Here is a 19,733-nt window from a genome sequence, read left to right as displayed (position 1 = left end):
TATATGAATATGATTCATAGCCGAGGTTCCATTTTCTTTTTTGACATTTGCGTATTTGGTCCCCTGCCCCCAAAAACACAAAATGAGAAATGAGAAAAATGATCAATAATTATTGAACATAAGCAGAAGTGAAAATAAATAGTTTTTCCTTTAGAAGATTCTGATGCTTTGGGAAATGTAAACAAATGTGCAGAAATAATCGGTGTGTTGATTTGTAGCACTGTGATATGTAAATAGTTTGTTTTTCATAGGATGCATTTTCCATTAAGGCTGTAGGTAGAAATAATTGATTTTCAAGAAAGTTCATGGCTTGTAGAGAAGTGTTTTTGTTTGTGGGATTTTAATATGGCAAGGAAGGAAAGTTACTACTGTTTATATATCATAGGGTTCTGGAAGGTTCAAATTACATATGTCTCACAGGGAGAATACTTGTAATGAACAAGATGCTTTGGCAAAATGTAGGTCTTTCTTCTGAGAGTACAGACACTAAGAACTGAAAAGCTAATGCTAATGGTTTTCAACAGACTGTACAACCAATAAAGAATATAAAGCTAACCCCCCCCCCCCATTTATATGCGTTCAGTATGTGTGTGGCCACACATCAACACATCACTCCAAACCAGAAAGTGACCCCAAAATGTCACAGAACATCACAAAATGGTGGGGGTGGAGCACGGTGTCTGCAGTCTTTTTCAATGGTGTTTCAAATATATGCGATTTCACTGATGCTCACATTGCCTCAGAACATAACCCCCATGTAAATAGGGGGTTGCCTGTATTTAAAGTTTAGGATTGTAGCCAACAAATTTGTCCTGTTACCACAAGGATTTCTGTCTTTGCATTGGGACTTCCTCCTCCTCTGCTCTTCTTACATCCCCCTTCAAACTACCCCAGAAGGTTGAGGGTGCCCACAAAACAGATTTGAGTGTTTGTTTGAAAGGGTGCACAGGAAGAAGAGAGGAAAAGGAAGCCCCGTTGTGCAGGCAGAAGACCTTGTGCTAATGGGATGACTTCACTGCATTCAACCGTTAAACTTTTGAATTGAAAGAAAAATGCATTTTATTACGTTTATGGGAAAATACAAAAATTGAAACCACCCTGTCCCTATATTTTCTGATTATGTATGTCACAAATTGGGCTTGAAAGCATGGGTAGTCATTTGGATTTGTGCTATGATGAAACATCGTGATCCATGCTGCATCCTTCCTTACAGCTGTGAAGCAGACCTCATAGCTCTTGGAATGGAAGTCGTGACCCCTCCCATTTTGTGTTTCACTGTTTCACCCCATATTCCTATAGTACAGGCAGTTGACCCTAAATAAACCACAGGTATACTTGGGAGCAAGTGTCTGCAGTCACAGATCAATAAAGCGTGTTTCCCCATTCCTGACTGAGAGGTTTTGCAACTTGTAAGCCTTCAGTTCTTGGACACTGGAAGTACATCCTTTTCCCTCGAACAAGATCCCATCATTCAGGCCAAGGATTTTGCTGTGAAAATAGCAAATGGTTTCCTTAATTAAAACAGCAGCTTGCAAACAGAATAAATCCATGTGTGGGGGAAAAATCATATCATGAAGGGACTATTAAGCATGAATATAAATCCCCCTTAGTTAGAAAGAGAGAACTCCATATCTTGTAGAAGTACTGAAAATACACTTCTGGAATTTCAATGGGACTGTTATGAATATGTGTGAAGTGCGATGAAGTGCTATATTACAATTCCTTGAATTGCTGTGGTGATGTTCTGGCATCTTTCAATCAGAGGTTATGTTAAGAAGAGCATCTCAGGTTACCAGACTCGCAAGTTAATGTATTTGACATTTCCCCTAAGGGCCTACATAAAATATTACCACCTCTTTATGAATTAAGGAACATAAGAAAATGCCAGGGTTCTCAAATAAAAGGCAGTAACATTCAGGCATACATGTAAATAAATTTAAAGTACTTGTTCTAGCGTTCACCCTTATTTAAGTACAGTGTTTGTTTACCATGGGATTATAAGACTAGCAGAGGGAGCAGTTTGCCATGCTTTGCAAGAAAAGATGCAGGCAAGTAAACTAGAATTAAATTGTGAATGACTTTTCTTGAGTATGATAACAAGCTGAGGAGAATGCTCTCAACTATGCACACAGCGATCCTTTAAAGGAAGGACTAGTTTGGAGTACACAGCCAGATCACTATCCTGCCATCAGGCTGTTTTTTCCCATAAGCCTATTTCAAAGTGGTGAGAGAAAGGAGTAAAAGAAGATAGCATTTTAGGAACAGTCAGCAACCATTGCTGTTCACCATCTCCTAGGCTTTTCCTCTAGGATGCGAGCAACCCATGTAACCATCCCAAACTTTTGAGTGACCTATCATTTCCCATCTCATAAGGAAATGCCCCTGTGGATGTTCCTTTTTTTTACTATTCCTCACTTCAGCCAGAGGAATAGAAGGTTACCTTTGTTCTCTTGAGTCTTCTCTCGTGTTCTCTAGCTGTATGCCACACCTTCTTCTGTTAAATAAGACCCAATCTCTCACATAGATTAAGACTTGCTTTACAAAATTCCAGGTGACATGATAATATAACCTGCTTCCCCACACTCATTGTTTATCAAATGTATGGTGCTGTTGATGACAGCTGGGTGCAATGGTCTGTGCAAGATCCTGTATGACAGGTATGAGGAAGCTATGGCCCTCCAGATGTTGTTGAACTCTTAACTCCTGCCATGTTGTAACAGAAATTAGTATTGTTATTGGCAAACAGGTCACTTTGGATCCAAAATTACAACTTTTATTCATTTTTGATGGTGCTAATGTCAATCTTATTTGTCAGGAATTTTATATCTTCTGGTCGCCACTCATTTAGTGATTTCTCAAGGATTGAAGGATGCAACTTGTTACTCTTTGGACTTAGGGCTTTAAAAAGTCATGTTTATTGCTATCTCTGAATAACTGACCCATGAGATACATGTCGCTAGGGGCAGCATGGACCCCTCAGACATTGTATCTGTTTGGGGGCTGTTTGTGATTTATATGACCAAGCAATCTCATGGTTGTCACTTTGCTACTAAATATTATTTTATCTGGTGAGGTTTATGAATACTTGATAAATTTTGTTTAAATATGAAACTTGTATCCCACTATAGAATATATTTTATGTTATTCATTTTTTAACTTTAAAAAAGCATGTATTTTTATTCTCCTTGCCTTTATGACTATTTTTATGATGTATTTTACTTTGTTGCTTCATTTGCAAATATTATTTTTAATAATAATAATAATAATAAGAAGCTACCCTTTCATGTCACCTTAAATTAACTGCCTGGCGCAGTTGCCTCACTCTTCTTAATAGTAAGGCCAACACTGAGCTGTACTAATGGAAACTTGTCTGTCCAGCATGAAGGTTTCCTTATCAAAATAGTTTCACTGGATTTACAAGATGAGTATGGTGGTCATAATGTCTATATAAAAATAGAGTTTTGGTTCTCATCTGATTGAAATATCCTGACTATGCCAACAAGAGAGACTGTGAGCATCTCTGTTTATGATGGTATTATCAATGGCTGATCAAGACAAAGGCAGGTGCTACAAGAATGAGCCTGTATGATCTGCTGAGGGAAACCTGGTTTGGATGTTCAACGAAGCACAGATGAAATTGGTGCCACGCAAAGATCACAAAATGGGATTTCTACAGAGTAGCACTAGAAACATAAATGTTATGAAAGGCAGATATCTTTGGGATATGATAGGCCACAGACTTCCATGTAATCTATTACTCCCGCTGATAAAAACCTTTTGATTTGTGGGTTAAACCTTGAGGCTCTGCAAGTAACCTCATAAATATGCTAATCTGGTGAAATCAAGTACAAGCACAAGCACTATTGCAAAAATACAGTTTTTATTATTCCATAGCTTCCATAGTTTTATAGCACTGGCTTCATTCATAAAAGTAACATTTGAAAAATTGCTGTCTTTATATTTTGGAAACTGTTTTACCCTTTCCTTGGCATCTCACCAATGTCATGCAGATTTTCCAAATACATTAAGCCTGCAACTTACGAATATTTAACATGTGTGCATTCAGTCTTATGTGCATAGCATTTTTAAAAAATAAAATAAAACAGGCAGGGTTCTGGGATGAAAGACTCTGGCAATCCCACCTCCCATTTAATCCAGTAGGTTTTGACTATACACAATTTTGACTTTAGACGTGATCTGTGGAATGTAACCTCCGTAATTTGCAGGCTTAGTGTAGAATTATGAATGATTCAATATTCAGGTAAAAAACTCATTTTAACTTTCTACATTTCCCAACCAACCTTTTCCAAATTGCAAGAAAGCTTTGACAATTTGATTTTTAAAAGAGAGAGTTATATGTGTATTTAAAAATCCACATGTGATTGTTACCACTTTTATTAGGTCACTGCAGCAAGCCATTTGTTTAATAAGCGTGCTGCTCTAGGATAGTTAGAAATTATATATACATGTGCACACAAACACACATATTTTTATATAGTGCCTGCAAGGGTAAACATTTTGAACTTTGTATGAGTCTTCCAGCACTGTATGTTATGGAATATTTTTAAACAAATATAAAACTCATCAGTTACTTTAAACTTTAAATGCAGTAGTAGGCTATAATAATGGAGGACTGTGTCTGTGGGTTCTGTTTTATAACTAAATTGTTTCTATGAAGAAGAATGATTTCAGTTTGTAAGCATTCAGACACCAGTCTGGGATTGCTATCAGGCCCTGGTGTGCTAATGTTCCTGCCAGCTTCAGAGCACCAGGGCCTAAGCACTTCTGGCATCATGAAAGAGAGGCCTTGGAGGGGGAATGACCCACTTTGCACCTTACTTTTGGTCCTACTGAGAAATCTGATGTGGTATGTAGAGTGTCCTACGAAGATGGGGAAAACCAGGGTTCAAACCCTTGCATAATAGTTATGCTCACTAGGGCATCACTCAGTTGGTCACTAGAGCCCTTTTCAAATTAACGTTCTCCTCTTGTGCAGCAAACACTCTACCTTTAAAGGTAAAGGACCCCTGGATGGTTAAGTGCAGTCAAAGGCGACTATGGGGTGCAGTGCTCATCTCGCTTCAGGCTGAGGGAGCCAGTGTTTGTCCGCAGACAGCTTTCCTGGTCATGTGGCCAGCATGACTTAACTGCTTCTGGCACATGGAACACCATAACAAGTGCCAGAGGACACACAAACGTTGTTTATCTTTCTGCCACAGCAGTACCTATTTATCTACTTGCACTGGTATGCTTTCAAACTGCTAGGTTGGCAGAAGTTGGGACAGAGCAACTGCAACTCACTCCATCACACAGATTCGAACTGCCGATCTTCTGATTGGCAAGGTCGATATACCTTTACCTCTACCTTTAATCCCACATTGACTGTCATCCATGAGTTCCCCAATATCTATCTGATGGATGTGATATGTGAAAACAGAACCTGCCATAGGTTCTTCACCAGATGGGAATCTTTGAATAGTCAGCATTTGTGATAATGTAGAGAGCATTTGTCCCTTTTTCAGATGTTGCTCCAAACATGTTGAGGTGGGTCAGTAGATGCTGTTTCACTTCCCCTCCCACACATTCTCCGTACCTGTGGAAGGCATTTGCCTAAAAAGGGTTTATTTCAGCCTCAAAAAATGGGATGCAAGGGCAGTAGCACAGCTTAAAGCAGTACTTTTTTATGACTGGCTCATGGAGCACCACAAGGTATTTTGCATGGTCCCCCATCCACCCTGTTGCACCTGGTGGGAACTCTGCTCTACTCTGTTGAGAACAGATACCACAGAGATCACCCTCCCATTTACCATGTGTCTCAGATTTAATACAGAGCTGGTGGATGTGTCTATACACGTACACATATTTCAGCTGGAAATCAAACACTGAGGAAGAAGAAGCTCCACAACCTGCAACATGGCAAGGCATTTTTAATACTAGCCCATATTAGTGTCATGTGTTCTTAAATGAGTTCTTATTAATTGGATATTTCACATATAGTGCATTTTATTTTAGGTAAAATGAGGCAGGAAATTGTAATTTGTTCTTTTCCTGTTCCTCCAAATGAAAATGCCACATAACATTTTTCATTTGCCTCTTGTATCTAATTGTTGTCTCTTGTACTTCTAAAGTTGAAAGTTTGTCTTAGTCAGAAGGGGGTCTTACTTGTTTTCCTTGGGAAAATATAGCAGACAATTGACACTAAAATGCGTTAATCTTAAGACTTTGTCAATACCAACTCCTTCTACGACAGAACATGCATTTTGGCTCTGTGGGAGTGCATAATAATTTTATCCAGGAAGAAATTCAATTACAATTTTTGATGATACTGTAAGAAGTAATAATTTTATAGAGTTTAAGTATCCATATCAGCACTCTCCAGGCAGTTTACTTTGCATTGTGCCTGACCGTATCATATTAAATATGTCATCAGGGCTCAGTGATTAGTAACCCCTCTGCTAAAGTTTTACTGTCTTTTTTTGTTTTTCCTATTTATAATTTCTTAATTTATTAACAATGAAAAATGAAAGAATGTAATTAATGAATGTGAAAAGATTTTTTTTTTTTTTTGGCTGTCATAACTGGTGCTGGCAGAAACATGTATTTTAGTGCGGAGCAAATAAAATAAAAGCCTAATCATAGAGAAGTATTGGAAGGTTTAGAGCAAGCTTCCTCAACCTCGGCCCTCCAGATGTTTTTGGCCTACAACTCCCATGATCCTTAGCAAGCAGGACCAGTGGACAGGGATGCTGGGAATTATAGTCTCAAAATATCTGGAGGGCCGAGGTTGAGGAAGCCTGGTTTAGACTTTTCGTGGATTGGAGTTATTTATTGTAAATCTGAAGTTTGAAATCTGGTTTATCATGCTTAACTTCCCTAAACTTGATTTGTGATCATGCCTGTGAGCATGTCTTTCACATGTATTATGGCCTGAACTACCATAGTATAGGACTATGAGACTGTGGGCAGGAAGCTGAAGGGTTTTGGGGCACAAGTGGGTTTCTTCATCACTCCTTCCTGCTGAAGGTTGTGGATCAGGAAGAGAGAGGAGAATACTGGAAGTAAATCACTGGCCGCACAGGTGTTGTTGTCATGACAGGTTTGGCTTCATAGAATCATAGAATTGTAGAGTTGAAAGGAACCACGAGGGTCATTTAGTCCACCCCCTGAAATGCAGACACCCTTTTGCTCAGTGTGGGGCTTGAACCCATGACCTTGAGATTAAGTGTCTCATGCCTTACTGACAAGGTCTCCACTTCCTTGAGGAAGGACTTCTGGTAAGAGATGGTGTGGCAGACATCAGAGCCAGACCAGTGTCCGGTGATGCAGTCAGAAATTCCACCAGAGTGCTGGAGCCTCTCTCAGATTAAACTACCAAGACAGCTAGCCAGAGCAGGGGGCAGGGGAGAGAATAAAATGAGCAGTTTCTGAGGGAGTTTCTTAAATTAGGGATAGAGAAGGAAAGAGCTGGAGTTTGACAGGGACAGAGATAGGACTTGATTTGAAATGTGAGGTAGGGATTAGGATAGGATTTGACTGAGGGAGAAATGGTTCAGATTTGAGTTGAACATCTACACTGAGGAGACTAACTATAGCACTATATGTAAAGGAAATTTATACTTGTGAAGAGGTCCATGGCCTGGGGCATGGAAGGCTGATTCAGAGTACATGAGTAAAAATTGTAGGGGAGGGAAACAACGGTGACCTTACTGTGTGTTTCTGCTATAGACTTCCAAGCCAGACTGAAAATTTGGGTGATGCCTTCCTAGAGGAGATCACGAAACATTAAAAAAGAGGGATTTGGTATTGACCAAGGCTCTGAGATTACATCCACAAGCTCCTTCAGTAATCTATACAGCATTTATTCATTAATAGTGTATTTGGTTGCCTTTTGATATGATGAAAATTCACATACTTACCTGTTTATGAAATAACTGAGGTTAAAATATTTTCATATGACTACCGTCGTATAATCAACTGGACTGTGATTATTGATTGCAGTAGTTTTCCTTGATAATATATTTGTGTATGTGTGTAATGAACAGTTCAAATGAATGCTGATACCATAAGTGAAAATTATTGTCATCATGCAGAATGTAAAACCTCCTTCAACAAATGGCTTTTTAATAATATAACTATGATAGAACTCTGTTGGAAATTGTTTATATTTTATCTGTATTTTATCTTCCCATTTAAAACTAGTACTCTGAAGAAACCCTACAGACTGAAATATATCTCTTAGATCATTGGTTTATGTAGCCCCAAATGGTCCCTCCTGTCTAATGACAGATCTTCAAAGCCTTAGGCAGAGGTCTTTTTTAGTTTTGCTGCCTGATACTGGTTTTTAACTGGGGGAACTTATTTCTGCAAGTCACATGCGTTTCTTTGGCTGTTTTCATGAAGCTGTAAGCCAGAGCTTTCCAAACTGTGTGTCGTGACTCGTTAGTGTGCCAGCTGCAGTGTGTAGGTGTGTTGCGGGAATGTTCCCCACACTCCTCCCAGGGCTTGAAAGGAGTTAGCTTAATCTCTAGTTTGCTAGTAAAACTAAATTACTGTGTCGCGAAATGATGCATGTCTAAAAAGAGTGTCACTGATATTAAAAGTTTGGAAAGCTCTGCTGTAAGCCATAAACCATAGCTTACCACGCACAAGCAAATCACTCACTTTTCATTCACGGCAAGAGGAAGAGAAGGAGCCGCCACTGGAGCTGAGCCGCACTCAGCTCTGTGCTTTGCCTCCATGTTTTTGGGGCATGGGGGAGGGCAAAAGAACTCAGCCCCCAGGAGCTGGCGCCCTTGGTCCCAGGTAAGCCCCTGGGCTTAATGATTTCATCCATGATAAGTTAGTCTCTGCCTGGCACTGTGTTGCAACATCTAACATCCCGTGATACTATTATCTGTGGAAAGTGAAATTATGAAGAATTAAATGTATTCCGTACTTGAATTAACAATAATTTCCAGAGGTTTTCTCTATAGGGCACATGAGTTGGGAGACAGGAGAAAAGACTTAAAGCCCCATCCACTCACTTTCCCTCTCCCTCCCTCCCCCATCCATTCTTCTTTTCTGTTGTGTCATTCAGACTGCAAAACTGAGAACAGGTATTATTTTATTGTTACTCTGTGTAAAAAATAAACTAGGAGCCTTTTTTTTGACTGAAGAGTGGGGAATAATGCTTCAATTAAATAAATAATCAAGCCACTTTCATTAGGAAAAAAGTTGAGGTGCAGAAGCCGATGCAGTATTTAATAATCCCCCCCAATTGCTGTGCACAAAATGTGATGCTAAGAAGGTACGCAAGGAAATATGGTGGCAATGCAGGAAAAGAAACAGATTAGGATTAGAATATTTGGTTGTGGTGCCACAAGGAAGTAAATTATTCCATGACTATCACCTTTAAGTGGAGATATGCTCATGTAAGCAACTTGTGCAGTACTTTTTTGCAAAGTAATTGAAAACAGAATTACTGAAAGTTCTGCATATATACTACAAAACACTGAACCAGGTTGACTCTAGGGATATCATTAGCTGCTGCAGTTTTATTTTTATTTTTTAAATGTTAAATATGTATTGAAAATAGATTTTAAAAACAAAACAAAACACCTAAGGATGTGTTGCAAAGAGCTATTTTGAACCTTCCAAGAGACCTACATTCAACCATGGTTTGGCAATCTGTAATTGCCAACTGTCTGTTAAATCCAGTCTGCAGCAAGAAGAGTAGAGCACTATTTTTTGAAAATGGCTCTGTGCATTCAGATGAACCTGCGAGCAGAACTTGCCTGTATTGCCATTTGCATGCATGCCTATTGTTCCTCATCTAGCAAGAAAGCTATATGTAGAAGCCTCTTTTCATGCATTGGATTGAAATATCTTACAAGCTTCTTGTATCCCATTTTTTAAAATGTAGTGATCAAAGACAAATGTCAGGTTCAAGATTTCAGTGTTCAATGATGTAAGCTGGGACGGGAGGAGATGGCCAGGGTAATGGGGTGTGTGATATCACAGAAGAAAAAATGTGTCCTTTCACAAAATCAGAGGTTTTGAGGAAGTGGGGGCTTCATGCGGTGCTTGCTGGGAGAGACTACACTGAGAAACTGGGGAACATGAGTGGCTGCTGCTTGGTAACCAAGCTTGCTGAAGTTATGAGATGAGCAACAAGAAACACTCTTGGAATACTTACAGATGTAAAAGATAGAGGCAGGTTTGCCCTCCCAGACCTTAAATTGTATTACGAATCTGCTTGTTTGGTATGGATCAGGGACTGGATGAGATTGGACAAACAAGAGGCATTAGAACTAGAAGGACATGACAACAGATTTGGTTGGGAAGATTCATAGAAGCTTTTACAACCATATAATCAGGAAATCATTAATGAGAGTATGGGAGAGATATAAAGACTTATTGGAACAAAAGACTCCGTGGTGGCTTTCACCACATGAAGCATTACTGCTCAAACCACTTGGAAAGAAAGGAAAATGGCTCACATATGTTGATTTATTAAAGGACCATGATGGAAAATGGAAATTAAGAGATTATGGTGAGATCAAAGACCACTTTCAGAGTTGGTTGCATTATCGACAACTACATGAAACATATAAAGAAGACTGTAAGAAAGGATTTAGTTATACTAGATCTAGGTTTCAAACAGAAGTGATTGAAGGGAAAGTGAAACTACTGAAGGCTACATATAGCATACTATTAGAATGGGAGACGAAAGATGAAGAGGTAAAATCAGTTATGATTAAATGGGCACAAGATGTAAGTCACAACATTATGATGGAAGATTGGGTTAAATTATGGAAAACTGACTTAAAATTTACAGATTGTTCCCTATTGAAGGAGGATTACATGAAGATGATGTACAGATGGTACACAACACCAGTGCAATTAGGGGAAATGTACAAAACTAGTTCAAATAGATGTTGGAAGTGTAAGGAAAAGGAGGGAACATTTTATCATATATGGTGGGATTGTAAAGTAATTAAAAAATTTTGGCAAATGATATACAATGAATTGAAGAAAAAGTTCCATTTAACATTTGTTAAAAAACCCGAGGCATTTTTGTTGGGGATTGTAGGGAAAGACCTGCCAAAAAAGTTGAAAAACATCTTCATGTATGCGACAACGGCTGCGAGAGTTCTGGTAGCACAAGGATGGAAGACTGAAGAAACTCCGACTAAAGAATCATGGCAAGAAAAATTGATGGACTATGCAGAACTGGCAAAACTGACACATAAACTACGAAATAAGGATATATGTGACTTTAAGGATGAATGGGAACCTTTCACAAAGTATTTGAAGATGCAACAAAGCGAACTGGACTCCTTGGCAGGTTTTGAATAAACATTCACAATTTTTTTACTGTTAATAATAAGCTAAACAGTTGGAGGATCTATACATGGAGGATGTAACATGCAGAAAATAGCATTATTGGAGAAACCAAAGACTGAAACTGAGGGAAGTGGGGTGGGGGGGATGGGTTTTATGGGGGGAGGAAAAATGGGGGGGAAATAAGGATATGTTTTTGGAAAATATGTTTTGTTATAATTTTGAATAAAATTTATTAAAAGGGGGGGGGGGAAGAAAAGAAAAAAGAAACACTCTTGGAAAGTAATGTTCTGAACTTCCTGCATCAAAACCCAGGTTGCAAATATGTGTAAAATAAACCATATTTCTTAAAGACACTAGTCTCCAGTGTGTCTCATTCCAAAGGAACAAAAACCCTGGTTAAGTGCCAAGACCCCTGGCATTTTGCTATTGCTTTGCAGAATTAGGGTGGCGTGTAACAATATATTTGTTTTTTCTGAAATATTTTATTTGTTTTGTACTAATTTAACAATCTTAATTAACCAGCATAAAATACGGTTTGTGTTTTGTCACCAATATTCCCTCTTTCCCTGCCATAATTATAAACCCCTTACCCTTGAATTATTTCCCCAAATATCCCTCCAAATTGAGGCAATAACAAAAGACTAGCCCTCATATTATTCCTAAGTAAGTGTGCAAAGGATTGTAGCCTTAATATTATAACATATAGCTATTAAAATTATGTTCTTACCCAAGTCAAATACTGTACAGTATATTGAATTGGGCTTAGGATCGTATATAATACATTCATGTTTCCAGTCTATCCAGCTCTTAATCTGGAGTTAAGATATTAGGCAGGACAAGTTTGTTTGTTTGATAAAATGTATATACCACTTGATTGTAAAAAAAACAAAACCCCTCTCAAAATGGTTAGACTTGATGGATTGGTAATATAATTTGTTTACATAATGTAGGCCTTAGAAAATGATGTGTATTATCAACAACAGGTTGACTTCAGCCATTCTGCTTTCATTTAACCAACTAGACAGAACACCTTTGTCTAAAGCAGCCTCAGTAAAAAATGACCATGTTTCCCCCCCACTTTCTTTCTCTTTTCAGATCGCATTTTCACAACACAATACCATCATGGACCTGGTACAGTTTTTTGTTACCTTCTTCAGGTAAATTTTCCACTCAACAATTCTACAATTGATATATGCAAAGTTACGTGATGTTCAAACTTGGGTATTTTACCCCTTTTGTATAATTCTTAAAAACATCATAGACCACACAGTCTGCATTATGCAGGTACTGAAGTACTACAGCTCCCCCCTCCCCTCTTTTTGGTGATTTGACTTGTGAATAGTCACGCTCGCATTCTGACGGCTGTCTTCCCATATTTAAGGTTAAGTATTTTTTCTAACATGTGAAACTGGAATCATAACAAGTATGTATTACATGGCTCGCTTCTTGATTATCTCAGACTTTTCTTTGCTTGTGATGCTCTTATTTGGGTTTGATTGCAAGCTTTTTTTTCCTGAATGGTGAGCCTTTTATTTGCAGATAGTAAATTTTGGCTGTTTCCAGTTTCATTTTGGGGAGCCAAACCACTTGAGGGAGGGAGCTTACAGTTGTGGCTGAGAGCTGCTTGGTTTGTCTTTCTCTTCTTCTCTCAATAGCTATTAAAGCCCTGACTTTGCTGGCAGCTTTTGCAGCGGAGCAGCAAGAGGACTCGAACTGCTGCTACTCCCATTCTTCCTCTTCCCCCTCTGCAATTGTAACCTCCTTCCACTGCCCCAACTCATTTCTCCCTTTTTTCTGTTTTGATGAACCAATGAGTAATGATAAACCATTACTATGATTGGTGCTAACATATTTTAACCATGATGAAAGCATGTGGGGGGAATTAGTATGAGAGAGAGCAGGTAAGCACCTAGTGCAGCAGCTTACTCTAGACCTCTTAACCATAGATTGTGATCTGCACCAGTCCAATGAGCCCTTTTAATCTGCTTTGGTTCTGTTTTGTTATACACACACACACACACACACACACACACACACATATATACACACCTACATCCAATATATGTGTGAGTAAATCTTATTTCACAGTTCATTTTGGGAACAAAGAAGGGATTGCAGATAATGGATAATAATCAACTAAGACACACTTAAATTACTTGTCTATTGATTTAAATGTGTCCATTCTGAGTATGAGCAATATTGGATGCCACCATTTAGCTTCAAAGACTGTATGACAAGTATAAACCCTTGGCTATTAAGTTTTCACTAATAACTTTTTATTTTGCATATCATGTATTTTCAAATAGAGTGAAAATACTACAATAACTCCAAAATGCATTTCAACTTGGTTTAAATGTTCATTTATGTTTTAGGTTTTACATTACGAACAATTACACATGTCACTTGTCCAGAGTAAGTGGAATTTATAGCCTCAGTTGTGCAAATGTCCTTGACATTTTATTCCACACGGAAAGCCCTTTCATTAAACACTCCATCCCCCTTTGACTCACTGCTCTCCTATCCCAATCATGAAATGGTGGAGCAAAAAAAAGGGGTTCTGTAATTCTTTTTAGCTTGATTCTTGGCAATGGCTTTACAGATTTACATTCTACCATTTGTGAGTCTCTGGGACAGAAATTTATTATTAATGCATCTGTGAGTCTGATGAAAATAAGTGTTTTGACAGTTAATAAGTTGGCTTAATGTAACTAATAAAGCTGTTTCCTTAAAACAAAACAGAAACACTTGTATATATTAGCTTTCTCATACATTTTTTTGAGAGTGGGGGCTTGATACTCAGAGCCTGAAATCCTGTTGTTTGCCATCCATTTTCTCATAGCAGTCTTACTTGGGAATGAGCAATTAACATTTCTTTGCTTGGAATGCCAAGATAGCTTGCCTCCCTCAGGTATTCCCTGGAGCTCCTTTAGAGGTGCATTTTCTCTGCAGCTGTGTAGGAATGGTTCCCTACCAGCACCTTTTATATACTGTATTCTTTTATGACTTGCAACAGGGATCTTATATTGGCTTGTGTGTATTTTCTTTGTTCTTCCTTACAGCTTTGAGGAAATAATGTTTAAATAAGTTATAGAATTTGAAACTGCTTCTTCCTTTTGCTTAGGACAGGCCCAAGGCTGCCCAGTGTGAATTACGAGATTGTGCCCCCCCCCACTTTATTCCATGTACAAAATCAAACTAGACTAGCAGTGGAATGTTACTTCAATTCTGCTAATACACTGCTTAGGGGACATTGGGCAGGCCATGGTGCGCACACACAGGTCTGTTTTTCAATACCTCTCCTGCTCCTCACATCCCAGCAACTATTGCCTGAGGCAGCCACCTCACTCTGCCTAATGGTTGGGCCAGCCCTGTACAGACTCTTCACTGTAGTTATTTGTTGCTTTTAATGTAATGCACCTATCTCCCATACTGATCATCTTGGACCTAGGTGGCATTAGCATTGCCTAGGGATCCAAGACAGGAACTTTACTTTCTTCATAGAAATGCTCTGAATTATATTGGTCCAAGTGCTTGCATGCCTTGTGTGCTGCCTGTAGCCTTATATTGGCTTCACTACTGTTCCCTTTCCCCATGGAGGTGGAAACATCTAAGGATCCTGGTCTGAGCCAGATGCTTTAAAATACTGGCTGAATTTGGCACATGGCTGAATTTACCACATTTTTCCTTCCTGTGTTATTACTTTTGTCATTTTATTTTATTTCATGGAGTGTGCATTTTCTAATTAGCTAAATAATTAATTGTAGATTTCTAATTAATTGTACATGGATTACAAAATTAATTGTAGAATGATAAATACTTAATCCTAGATTGCCTACCTGAGTAACCTGGGTTTGCTAATAGATTAACTTCCCCTGCCGCACAACAATCAGTTGACCCCAGCCTTTATTTCTTATCTCCACAATCAGATGCAGCATTTAAATGACCTTTCCTTGCCTCCATTAATGTCAGTGGTTAGCACCTAAGAAACTGCAACCACAGGCTATAGTCCAGATCAGAGTAGAGGCAGTGGCAAGATATTTTAATGGCTCCTTTCCCCCTGCCAATTCTCCAACTGCCATATTAGGTTCCCGTGAATCGTGCCACTCCAGACTCCCATTAGTAGACACAGGGGACAACATCTGGTAGCCATTTGAGTGTGGCAGCCTAAAACATACAACACCTGGTTGTCATTTTGAGTGTATTGTTTACTTCTAATGGCCATTTCTAAAAGAGAGGATTAATTAAATAAATTGAATTTTATTCAAAAAAAATAAAATGAAACTAAATAAATAAATTAGAATAAATAAAATAATATTGGTGCACAACCCATAATCATAACATTTAATCACAGCAGAGAGTTCAGCCCCTGACACAAACTTTGCCATGGTGATTGCAGCTGCCCAGAGAACTACTGTTAACCCTTAAGGAAGCTTTGCAGGTAGACACCTCCAAGGCATAGCTGTCAACTTTTTCCTTTTCTTGCAAGGAATCCTATTTGGAATAAGGGAATTTCCCTTTAAAAAAGGGAAAAGTTGACAGATATGCTTCAAGGAGATTCAAGCTTTGATTTCATCTGTAGTTCCAGCCCTGCAGTCTGCACTTCCTCAACAGCCACAGCTGCAATAGAACCATCCATCTGCTAAAGCGCAAATGGTTTCTAGGGCAGAGACCAGAAGGTGCATCAACCTAACAAATCTTATAGGAGACAGACAATACCTCTTCTGGGGCAACAGACCACACCCAGACTATGAGTGATAACGAGGATGAATGGAGCGAAGAGTCTGATGCAGAGGATTGCTCATTGCACTGGCCATTCCAACAGCAGCACGACATGACCTTGCTGTGCAAGGTCATGTCAGTGCTAGAATAAATCACCCAGCAGACATTTCTGTGCTACCTACCTCAAGGTGTGCTTTGGTGGTGTGAGAAGTACACATGAAGTGAGAATCCATATCAGCCCACCCCATCTTTAGGAAAAGGTTCAAGGCCAAATGGCTATAAAATTGCAAAGCTGTGACATGCACAAACAATTACTACATCCTGAACCAAGCAATAATGGACAAGCTAAAGTTCCCAGTTATAGATGGCCCCATTGTGGCTCTTCTGCCTAAGACAATGAATCTCAAAGACTTGGATGTGCAACAGAGTGTAAGCTGAGTGTGGAGTTGAGAAGGTTACATTAAACAACAGGCTTGTTCCTTAAAACATCATGTCCTGCATCAACCTTTGCCCTCTCAACTCTCCTATGGCTAGATGACTTCTAGACGACCCTCAGCAGGATCCTGACAGACTACTAAAATGTAACTCAAGACATGCTTTAAATGTATGTTGGAGATCATGAGCATGACTTTTGGGCAAAGCCACACCCCAGCACCTCTGAGTCAGAAATGAAGCATATGACATAAATGATTGAATTCAAATGCTGTTTTTGAAGAAACAAACACAAGTATCACCAGCACCAACCAAATAAACAAATATATTAAAGCTTTTAATGTGTTGAGGAACAGTTACTCATGGTTGCATGCAGTTTGTTTTTTAACAGTTCAGACTTTCAGTAACAAAAGTATTATTTCTGTAAAACTAAAAGAATGATTTGACAGCAGGGCATCAGAGCATATTTCCGTACTGTGGCTTAGTCCTGGAAATATGAAATAATAACCTTTTACCATGTGTAGTGTAGCTTTCAGCACTGACAAGTTACAACCAGCTTCCATATCCTGGATTAAGAATAACATCTTGCACTAATCCTTTGAATAATGATCCATATGATTGTCCACTTTAAAGCGCCAGACATGGCAGCAAGGAGCAATCTCTCTCTCTCTCTCTCTCTCTCTCTCTCTCTCTCTCTCTCTCTCACACACACACACACACACACACACACACAGAGAGAGAGAGAGAGAGAGAGAGAGATGGTGCTAAGAGAGAAGGTGGTTACTTCAGACATGCACAGAGAAAGTGGACATGCTGCAGACAGGAAAAAAAGGAGACGTTACATAGAAAGGAGAAGAGTAAGATAGTTGACAAAGGGCCATAGGACCATGAAGACCTGCTGAGTTTCTGCCTGTGGCCATTACTGCCCAACCTATTATGATTTTCCTCCTTAGGTAGTAGCAGGTTAGGTGTTTGACTGGTGATGGGAGGAGCCTGAGTTCCAACTCCTCTGCAGTTACTGGAAATCGGATGGCTTGGATCACAGGCAGAGAAGCTGTGAACAGGCAGGCCTGCAAGTGGCAGATTTGAGCCATGAGTATCATGGGAACTGGGCTTGTACATTCACTATAAAATAGACAATGGGGGAAGTTTTAAGAATACCTTTATTTTGAAGTGCTTTTTATTATAAAATCAATTTGTTCATGTCACCCAATAAAAATACATTACACAGAGTGAACATGTTGATTTTATAATAAAAGGGTTTGCATAAAATGGCAATACGAGCTGGTTAATATGTATGAATTGTAGTAGCATAGAGAGGAACCAGCAGTAAAGCTCAAAATGTGTCAGGGCATTTTCTGAAATGAAAAGGCTACAGGATCTTGGAATTTCTTCGTCTTTTTTCATGAGCTAGTATGTAGCTTTTGAGTTTCTTGATTGAATTTAGGATCAGCCTTCTAATGTTCATACTGCAGCTCAGGCATGACTTTAATGTCCATATAGAGGTCTAGTTTACAATGGCACGACTGCATAGCTTTCTGATTACATTTTATATTCATAAATCAATTTAAGTGAAAACAACCTACAATCAGACTCTAAAGGACAGTTTGGAAAGAACAACAGGTAACAAAATGCAGAAAGAAATCTAAGGCTGTAGTCCACATACTGTCTACTCATGTGCAGTCATAATGTAGCCACATAGATTTCAGTGGAAATACATTGGAAATTTGCTGCATAAAGTAGGCTGTGAGCTGTGACCAAATAGTCTGATTTAATTGGTAGCTGATATAAAATATGATAGCTGATACAGAATAACACTGGACAGTTGCGCCTACCATTGCATCCTGCTCCTGGAAGCAGAGATATCTAGAGGTGACACCCTTAAATACTCACCAGAGCCAAGGTAGTGAAACCAGCTGTGGAATGGCTGAAACCTGGGAGCTCAATTCTGTGGACTTCATGAGCAGGGTATGGGGCATAGGCTTGGGCAGAATAGAAGATGAACAGCTTTCACTCCCTTTTAAGCTTCTTGTAGGTTATCCAAGCATAAATTATTGCATGTACTTCTTCTGATACGGAAATTAATATCCATGTGTATTGTGGAAGGCATACTAAATGTATCATGTGAAGGACAGGGGTGCATTTCTGTTTAACACCTTGTCCTTTGGGGAAGGAACACATTGCATACGCTAGCTTCCTGAAGCATTTATGTGGAATAAAATAGACATTCATGCACCCAGTCACACATTATGTTTTAAATCAACTTCATTTCTTTGAAGAAATATAAAATATTTTATCCTTCAGCATAGGCGCAGAATGTAAAATATGAAAGTCTTTTCCAGGAGTAACAGAAACAGAATCACACTTAACGGGTCAGAAGTTTTATTTATCCTATAAAGATCTATTTCCGTTTTAAAAAAATTAAACCACCCTGACTATAAATCTTTTTTATTTCTTCTTTGAAATATATGAAAGGATGTACTGCAGAGTTACTAGAGTTCAAATCTAGAACTTTATTAGGCCATATACTATAAGATGTTTACAGAGTATTTGCTTTCATTTGACAGCATGTTGTTAAATTGTGAGAGCTTTGTCACTGTATGTTAAGCACATGCTGTCAATTAAGCTTTTTCTGGCATATGATGCATCCTTTATCTCACATGGGATTAAGTACCAAAATCTATTCAGATTCTGCATGATTTTCATGTGTTTGACATGATAGAGAATTTGGTAACATAAATATGTCAAATCTAGTTGAATTTCTAAAGAGTAAAATCCACTGATTAGTCCTTCCTTATTAGTCCTCTATGGTACAACTACTCACCAAGAAGGTCATGGCTACCAGTTATTCTCTGTAGAGGGAATGTGCCTTAGGTAGTCTCATGGGTCATCCAAGTACCAAAATGGCTCCAGGTTTGAATATATGGAGCACAATCCGTGCCCTCAAACTAAGGACCAGTGGCCTTTCTATGGTAGAATGGTAGATTTGTCCACCTTGCCAAGTTTTGGGTGACATTTAGTTGGGTTGAAACAAGTTGGTTTATAGGATGAAGTTACCTGTAATAACTGTTTTTGAATGATATTACTAATCTTGTCAACTGGACACCCGTCCATTGTCAGTTCTTACTGTGTTACGGGGAATGAATACAAACAAGTATAATTGCTAGGCACAATTTATAGGGAGTAAAGTGGCTAAGTGAGTTCACAGAAGTATAAGCAGTGGATATAAATAAACTTATATCTTCTATGCAAAACAG

General features: G+C 38.7%; 1 protein-coding gene across 3 annotated transcripts in view; it reads left to right on the top strand.

The window, feature by feature from the left end:
• ATRNL1 (attractin like 1) overlaps positions 1–19,733 on the top strand; it is a 494,510-nt gene that overhangs the window by 234,897 nt on the left and 239,880 nt on the right. For all 3 annotated transcript variants that reach the window (XM_083504739.1, XM_083504740.1, XM_083504741.1), the window contains one exon: positions 12,421–12,482. In XM_083504739.1, coding sequence (XP_083360865.1) covers positions 12,421–12,482 — 62 coding nt within the window. The remainder of the gene's footprint in view (positions 1–12,420; positions 12,483–19,733) is intronic.

Source organism: Podarcis liolepis (genome assembly GCF_965112155.1).
Source record: "Podarcis liolepis genome assembly, chromosome: 5".
Classification (NCBI taxonomy): Eukaryota; Metazoa; Chordata; class Lepidosauria; order Squamata; family Lacertidae; genus Podarcis; species Podarcis liolepis.
Note: the sequence above shows the minus strand (reverse complement) of the source record. Positions and strands in the feature narration are given on the sequence as shown.